Below are 8,009 nucleotides of genomic sequence, written 5' to 3'. Positions count from 1 at the left end.
GTCTCCAAAACTTCTGAATTAAATGTATTAAACTATTTAGTCTTGCTTTCCAATGGGCTTTTCATAACATTTGTGATGGAGTTTAATGAGAGCTAAGTAATCTAGAATCTCTGTTTTTCTCTCGTGTTTATGACTCATTACTTTTTTTTTTAGGTAAATTCACTAACCAGTTTGGGCAGTAATAACCCAGATGCTTTTCATTTTGTACATACCTGTACTTATCACTAAAAACACTTTCATTCTCTTATGTAGCACATCTTTGATGCTTCTTGCTCATTTCAATATGTAAAGGCTTCATCTCATTTGGATGAACCTCATGCATAGTTACAGATAAAAAAAAAAAAAACATCTGATACTAACCCTTCATATGACATACAAGCTTAGCTAAGATAAAACTCTGCTTTGCTGTCAAAATTAGAAATTCAATCGAATGTGTTAGATATGGTGCCATTATTCCCTATAACAATCTTCAATGTTGATTTCTGTGTGTGTATGAATCAGCATGGGAATGATGCCATCATAAATGTCAATGACTTTTTTCTTATCTCATATAATACCAATACCTCACCATTGAAGTCATGTTAGATTATCACAAAACTGTTAGGACAGTCCCTCATATCCAGTTTCTAATTCTCTCTCTGTTGCTATCTCATTCTATCTTTCTCTTTTCTAGGTCATTCACAAATTCATTTTAGTTCAGACCCAGCACACAATAGTGGAGTTTCCTCATATGAGACTGAGCAATCATTTCCTGTTTCGCTTTCTTGTGTAATTTATACCCACATCATTGCTAAGAAAAGATTCAGAAGGAAGCAATCAGACTGGAATATCCCTCCCTCATATTTCCACTGGAGGCTGCACAAGGTCCGTTGATTTACTCAGCAGCATCAGTGATGATGTAGTGCTGCTTTCCTATAGGGTTTCCCCAGATGTACTTTACTTAATAGGCTGTTTAACTCCCTCAAACCCACCATCCACAGTTTCACTGACACACAAACGCCGCTCATTATTTATGGACCACTCAGTGTCTAAATGTAATGATCATTTGAGTTTCTTGTAGATCCAGCTTTTCCAAGACAAATATTAATTAGTGTCTGTTTTTCTCACAGTTATAAAAGACACAAAAGAGCATTTGTGTGACAGGTATGTTTGTGAAGGCCAATTTTTTTTTAAGTGTCCTCACAAATATAGTGGATTCATGTTCAGAATGATTTTATAAGAGGTTCTCACAATATGAAAGGTTCCTGAATTGTTCTGCTTGAACTTTACTGATGAAGGCCTACAGACATGAACAGTTGTGTGAGGATTAAGGTTGGGTTAGCCTTAGGCTAAAAAGTATGTAAAATCACTCAGTAGTTATATGTTAATATTTCTACAGTAAAACTGCCTACTTGATTCTTGAATATTTCAACACTTCAACATATGGTGCAAATGAAATCTTGATCCAGCAGAATTTCAGGAGAAAAGCAGTTGTTTTTAAGTTACAAGTTTTAACTTTTAAGTTTAATTTATCTCTTCCTCATAGCCCACAAATTTAGACTTTTATTTCATTGATAAAATTAAAAATATAAAACTATATTTGGTTTTAACGTGTAGTCTAATCGTTATCGAGCATTAGCAAATGATTTTATCTGTTGTATAATTTGCAGGCTGACAACAATAAGAGGCTAAGCTTTAAATATTTTTAACTGATAGCCAAGCTTACTTAATGCACCTAAAAAAAATAATAAAAAAAAACCAGAGAGGTAACACCTTAAACCTCAGGTTACCAAATGTGTTCTAGTTAGTATAACCTGCTTTAATTACTCTCTTCAAAAGCCGGTGTTCTGACCAACCTGGTCACGGAATTTGGGGCAATTCCGTGATGGATTCACGGATTTTGAGTTAAGGGTGCGTGGACATTTCACGGAATTCTGTGAGACCAGGTTGGTTCTGACGGAACACCATACCCATCAGAATGGGATACCTTCGGTTAATGCGCGTGCGTTAAATTTAAGATTACAAGCGGTAAACAGCATACCCATTTACAAACTGCATTTTTATTAAACCAGGGGCTATCAAAACAGCATACCCCTTTATAAACTGTATTTTAATTAAACCAGGGCCTATCAAAAAAGCATACCCCTGTATGAACTGTATTTTTTATTAAAATTGACAGACTCCGCTATAAAACTCAACTTCCGGTAAGCTATTCTGACAAAGTATGCTACATCGATCGACAGGATAAATCGACAAGTGTCTGTAGTCGCCAGGCAACACAAAAACCTCTTCAGCCAATCACAGGCTTCGCTTGGCGCATTGATACCAGCGAATAGAACGCCGTATGTTTTTGAATTCCATATAGAGACTTAGTCCATAGATGCCTTGTATTGCAGAGCTTAGCACGGGAGCAATGGTAAGTAAAATACAGACAAATTATTTATGATTTAATTTGTTAAATAAAATAAATATTTGTATGTGTGCTGTGTGTGTTGATGGCAAGGCTTCGGCAAAATAGTGCGCAGTGGAGGTGCGGAGAAGCAGGTTGTTTAGTAGGCAGTTATAAGAGAGCGCGCGTGTGTGTGCTCTTCAGATCTGAAGCTCTAGCATTTGACGACTGAACCAACGAACGAACGGATGGATGAAGCTGCTGCGGGTGCGAAACCTTGTTTGACATCCACTACTCTGTGCCGACCACGTTGCTGAGCACTTCAGGTGGATTTACTGAGAACAGTAGGTGGACATAATTCATATTTATTACTTGATATAAGCGCGTTGGATCTGTGTGATTCGGATGTAATCGGGAGATTCACTTCAAAGTGTGTGTTTGGGAATAAATGCAGGGATAGTATTTTGGTTTGTTTGGTCTGAACGCTGACCTCGCGCAGTTTGTTTGTGTCTCTGTCTCTCGCGTGCGCTGTTTCAAACGATAGTTTTTTTTATATACATCATACTCCGATTAAAGAACTGTTTTTTTTTCACCCAGATGCATTGAGTTTGGAACAGTGTACGTATGTTTTTATTTCCACACATTGGCTCTTGTTTTTATAAAATTAAGGTTGTTGAAAGTTCGTGTGCTGACCGCCACGTATCTTCTAACGTTAAAGGTCTAATGCGAAATTCTACCATAATTTGGAAACGATCCAAAGGGATTCCTCCTGGAATTCTTATATTATTCCAACATAAAAAAGGTAAAAATCAGGGTTTTCTAACACGTTTATTTCCCAATAAGACAATGATTACCAATAGGCTAAAATATGACTCTGGTCTAAGACCTCAATAAAAAAAAATATATATATATATAGACTTAAAAAATATTATTATTATTAATATGTCTAGTATCAAGACGTTATTCTGATACATTTTAAGTAGAGTTTTAATATTTTTTAGGGCTTCTAATTTTGTTTTATCCTTTAAATTCTTCCTCCGTTTTAAAATGATCATGGGAACCCTGTACACATTATATGTCCCATATTAACGATATTCTGATAAGTTTTTAAGCCATTTGGTGAATCACTAGTGTGTGTGATTTGATCAATGAATTTTTTTTTTTTTTTTTTTTTTTTTTTGGTAGGGGGGTAGTTTGTATGTTTTTAACTGGGAATCATGTTGAATTAGTTGAGGAGCAGCTGAGTGTCTCAGTTTAAATGATTCCGTTTCTGTTTAGAGTTTGTCCTTCTGGAAAGCCTGCCAATCAATGTTAGCTTTTCTGTTATGAGAGAGCAGTGAACCTGTTGGGCAGTGTATATATAATGTTCTTTAATTACATTGTTTTCTTTCAGTTCAGGCTTATCTAACTAAATTAACTCTAGTTTTGTTTTTGTTAGAGATTTTTAAATGTTCCTTGAAATTGTTTTTGCACTTATATTTTATCCCAGGAAACTGCATAGATGGCAAACATGGCCTCAGCCTCATCCAGCTGTGAAAGTGAGTCGCAAAGCGTGCTTACCTGGGAGCAAGTGAGCCGTTTGAATGACGTGCTGATGGAGGCTGTGCCAGTTCACGGACGAGGCAACTTTCCCACCCTGGAGGTTCGTCTGAAGGATATCGTAAAGATGGTTCGGAACCGTCTGGAGCTGAGGGGCATTATGGTCAAAGATGTCCGCCTGAACGGCTCCACCGCCAGCCACGTGCTGGAAAAGGACATTGGCTGGAGCTACAAAGACCTGGACGTCATCTTCAGGGTAGACCTTCCTCGGGAAAAGGAGTTCCAGCTCATCAAAGATGTGGTTTTAAGCACTTTGTTGGACTTTCTGCCAGAGGGAGTGAACAAAGAGAAGATCACTCCCATGACCCTAAAAGAGGCCTATGTCCAGAAGCTGGTCAAAGTCTACACAGAGCAGGACCGCTGGTCCCTCATCTCATTGTCAAACAACAACGGCCGCAATGTGGAACTTAAGTTTGTGGACTCGATCCGGAGACAGTTTGAGTTTAGCGTGGACTCCTTCCAGATCATTTTGGACTCCGTGCTGTCGTACTATGACTTATCAGAAAACCCCATGTCTCAGCACTTCCACCCTACTGTGGTCGGGGAGAGTGTGTATGGCGACTTTGCCATGGCTCTGGACCACCTCAGGAACAAACTCATCGCCACCAAGCGGCCGGAGGAGATCCGCGGAGGCGGTTTGCTCAAATACTGCAACCTCCTGGTGAGGGACTTTAAGCCCACAGATGAAGCTGAATTTAAGGCCCTGGAGCGCTACATGTGCTCCCGTTTCTTCATTGACTTTCCCGACATTGGTGAGCAACAGCGCAAACTGGAGGCTTATCTGCAAAGCCACTTTGTCGGTGAGGAGAAGAACAAGTACAACTACCTCATGATCCTGCGACGGGTCGTGAACGAGAGCACCGTGTGTCTCATGGGACACGAGAGGCGGCAGACGCTTAACCTCATCTCCCTGATGGCGTTTCGTGTTCTTGCTGAGCAGAACGCCATACCTGATGCGTCCAGCGTCACCTGTTACTACCAGCCGGCTCCGTATGTCAGAGACCTGAACTTCAACAACTACTATGTGGCCTCTTGTAACCAGTCCATTCCTACTTGGTTGCCTTGTAACTAAGACTCAAAGATGCTTGTTCAACAACAAAATCCATGAGTAGGCCAGAAAGCCGGATATTTGGTCGTAAGGGATGTTTCCCTCTGTAGGCATAAAGGATGTTTAATGACAAGCGTTTCCTTTCTTTTCTTTTTTTTTTTCTTTTCTTTTCTTTAAATTCCTTCTCTGCAGAGGTGCCAATACATTTCTAATTCAAAGTGATATATTTTAGAGTTTTGAATTATTTTTTTCTTTCTTTAACTTTAATATTCTAACATTTCGATTTGTTTGCTCTCATCTCTGTCCCTGACCTGAGAGATTAATTTGTTTCCATATTGAAGAGAAACTATTCCCATAGTGCCTTAATGTACTCTAACCTTAAAAATGAAGGAAAATGCATATTGGGACAAATTTAATATTTTTCCTGTGTTACAAAATAAAAAGGCAAAAAAAAATAAAATAAAAAAATAATGTTCTTAGAAATTTGGAGGAGAGAAAAAAAGACAAAATTAAAAGAAAAAGATATGAAAAATGTGAGCACAGGTGAAATAATAGGTATTTTAGATTGCTGTGTAAATGAATACTGAAGGCTTTTCTGTTCCACCGTACATTTTTGAGAATTTGTCATTTATAAACCGGTTCGGTCTTGCTAGTTACATGAAGGTGAGATCGAAAATTGAATTTGGTTGCAGCATTTTTGCAAAAAGATGCTTTGTCCTTTTCCCAGTGACCCAGAGCAGTTAAACAGTCCATTTTAATGAAGATCCTCAGCTGTAGTCGTTAAACCTACCTTCATCTCTTATTAACATTGCGTCTGTGTTTAAATGGGACAGAGAGGTAATGCTTGTCCATACAAGGTTCAGATGTTGGACGATCTGTCCTCCTGAGCTTTTTGCGGCCATTAGCAGACTTAGCACTGCCATGTGTAACAAGACCTCCAGCTAACCGCCTAGCCAAGCCAAATGGTGTCACAGCGCTCTAAAATTATCCCTTCCTGCACCTTTCGGGATGTGCCTTGAATGGACAGCATGTGGGTGGAATTTCTAGTGGGGCAACTGTCTTTCCTGTGCTTCTTACAAGTGTCACTGTAGATGAGGGGTGAATGCTGGTATGTCAAAGTCTTTTCTGGTAATTGAGGTCTGGGAAGGGTTACCGTAGCTGAAGGATATACCCAAGCTCGTTTAAATGGATGTAAAAGCATGTCCGTGTGAATTCCTTTCCAGTTTTGGATCTAATCGAGGTTGCTGTTCTTGATCTTTATTGAGCTTCGACGTCTCCTGTCTTGGTCCTTTGTCAGTGAATTTGCTTCAAGGCACATTGCAGTTGTCAGTTGGGTCAAGCTAGTTCTGTGCTTTTTGTATGTTAGACAGTATTAAATTATGTAAATGTCTATTCTTGTCCATCTTCTCCTGGCCCCCCAGTCATGCCCCTGTGTAGTTCCTCTTTCGACATTGGTCCATTCAGAGGAGGGCTGTACTCTGCTAGCTGCTCTTACGTAATGGCCGACAGCTGCCCCCTGCCCCTCAGGTTTTCTCTTGGCCTCACTCACACGCCACAGCTCCTGCTGCTTCAGCTTGTACAAGCACATGCACCAGATAACCATGAGCCACGTTCCTTCTCTTATCTGAGCTCACACACTTTTAGGGTAAAGTAAGAAGGGTCACATGGCCTCACATTCAGTGGGTAACACCCGAAAGTGCTTTGAGCTGGAATAGATTTTTACTCGTACATTGTTGTTGTTGTTTTTTTTTGTTTTTTTGTATTTTGGCCCCACACTTTTTTTCTTCTCTCAGTATTTTTGGGACATGCAGACTGTGGACCAAAGTTTGAACCAGCAGCACACATGTGCCTTTTTGTGATGACCCATTTGGATTTTGAAGACCTTGTAGCTCATCCTCTCTGGTTTCAGAATAATTTGGTGCCATAAATTTTTTTTTGCCAGTCCTTCAATTAAGGGTGAAGGAGGATGAATGACTCACTTTTTTTTTTTGGTCTCATGTCACATTTCTTTTTCTAATTGTAGTTGTGTAGTCATTTGAGTTGTACTGAGTCATTGTCCCGTCTTTTCAACATCACCCTCCTAACCAAAGCAAGTACTGTGCACTACACAGCATTTTCAAAACCTGATAAAGGCCAAATTAAGAACCCATATCAATAAATGCACTTTACAGGCCTTATACTCCAAAGCTATTCATCATCTTAAGCTACAAGGTGCCCCCCCTCCCCCTTTTTTTTGTTAATATAATTATGGGGGAGTCTCAGGGACATGATAAAGGGCTAAAGTGTGTCTTGAGGATAACAACTCATGTTCAGCCAACTTCCTGAAAAGTAAAACCATTTGAAAAGCATTGTTTTAGGAAGTTAAAATGTTAACTCATCAGGAACTAGTACTCTTGTTTCCAAACTGGTTTTCTCTTTCTTACTTTTGTGTGTGTGTGTGTGTAAAATCTAGTTGGTATGATCTGTAGTGGTTGGCTAACAGAATCTCACCTTAATCTGTTTTGTTTTTTTGTGGATTTTTGTGAAACGAAAAGAAACATGCTTTTTGTTTTGTGTGCTTTTTATCTTGTCCAGATGTGCTTCACATAGATAAGGTCTGGTGTGATGAGGCCTGGCTCATTTCCTTTTTGAAGTCTGTGTAAAGTGTGTTTCTTGGAAAGGGAGTGTTAAAATGGGAAAACATGCTTTTTGTGTTTTTGAATTCATATTCTGTTCTTTTTATTTTCTTTGTCCCCCTGTCAGCTGTAATTCCATATTCCCCAGTGTTACCCTTTATTCAACAGACAAAGGTGTTGGAGCTTTTGTAACTCCGCTCTGAATGCATCTGTAACCGTGTGTGCCGGGGCGGTCCATTGGATTTGGACGTGCTTGTCTTAATGATGATCGAGGCCTTTTTGAAGCCCTTTTGCAATGTTGCAAGAAGAGTTGTGGATTTCAGCAGAATTTGTTTACGTTTTCTGTGATTTATTTGTCTTGTTTGTCCATTAGGATGCT

General features: G+C 39.3%; 1 protein-coding gene across 4 annotated transcripts; it reads left to right on the top strand.

Moving 5' to 3' along the window:
* Positions 1–2,272: 2,272 nt before the first annotated feature.
* On the top strand, positions 2,273–5,142 carry LOC132095286 (terminal nucleotidyltransferase 5C). 4 transcript variants are annotated; one of them, XM_059500125.1, is made up of 3 exons: positions 2,273–2,395; positions 2,573–2,694; positions 3,858–5,142. In XM_059500125.1, the coding sequence occupies exon 3, from the start codon at positions 3,870–3,872 to the stop codon at positions 5,037–5,039; it is 1,170 nt and encodes a 389-aa protein (XP_059356108.1). In that variant the 5' UTR covers positions 2,273–2,395; positions 2,573–2,694; positions 3,858–3,869; the 3' UTR covers positions 5,040–5,142. The 4 variants fall into 4 exon arrangements, with proteins under 4 accessions (XP_059356108.1, XP_059356106.1, XP_059356107.1 ...); XM_059500123.1 differs by having other exon boundaries at positions 2,573–2,712; XM_059500124.1 differs by having other exon boundaries at positions 2,377–2,395; positions 2,483–2,694.
* The last annotated feature ends 2,867 nt before the right edge of the window (positions 5,143–8,009 follow it).

This window comes from Carassius carassius, chromosome 19 (genome assembly GCF_963082965.1).
Source record: "Carassius carassius chromosome 19, fCarCar2.1, whole genome shotgun sequence".
Classification (NCBI taxonomy): Eukaryota; Metazoa; Chordata; class Actinopteri; order Cypriniformes; family Cyprinidae; genus Carassius; species Carassius carassius.
Note: the sequence above shows the minus strand (reverse complement) of the source record. Positions and strands in the feature narration are given on the sequence as shown.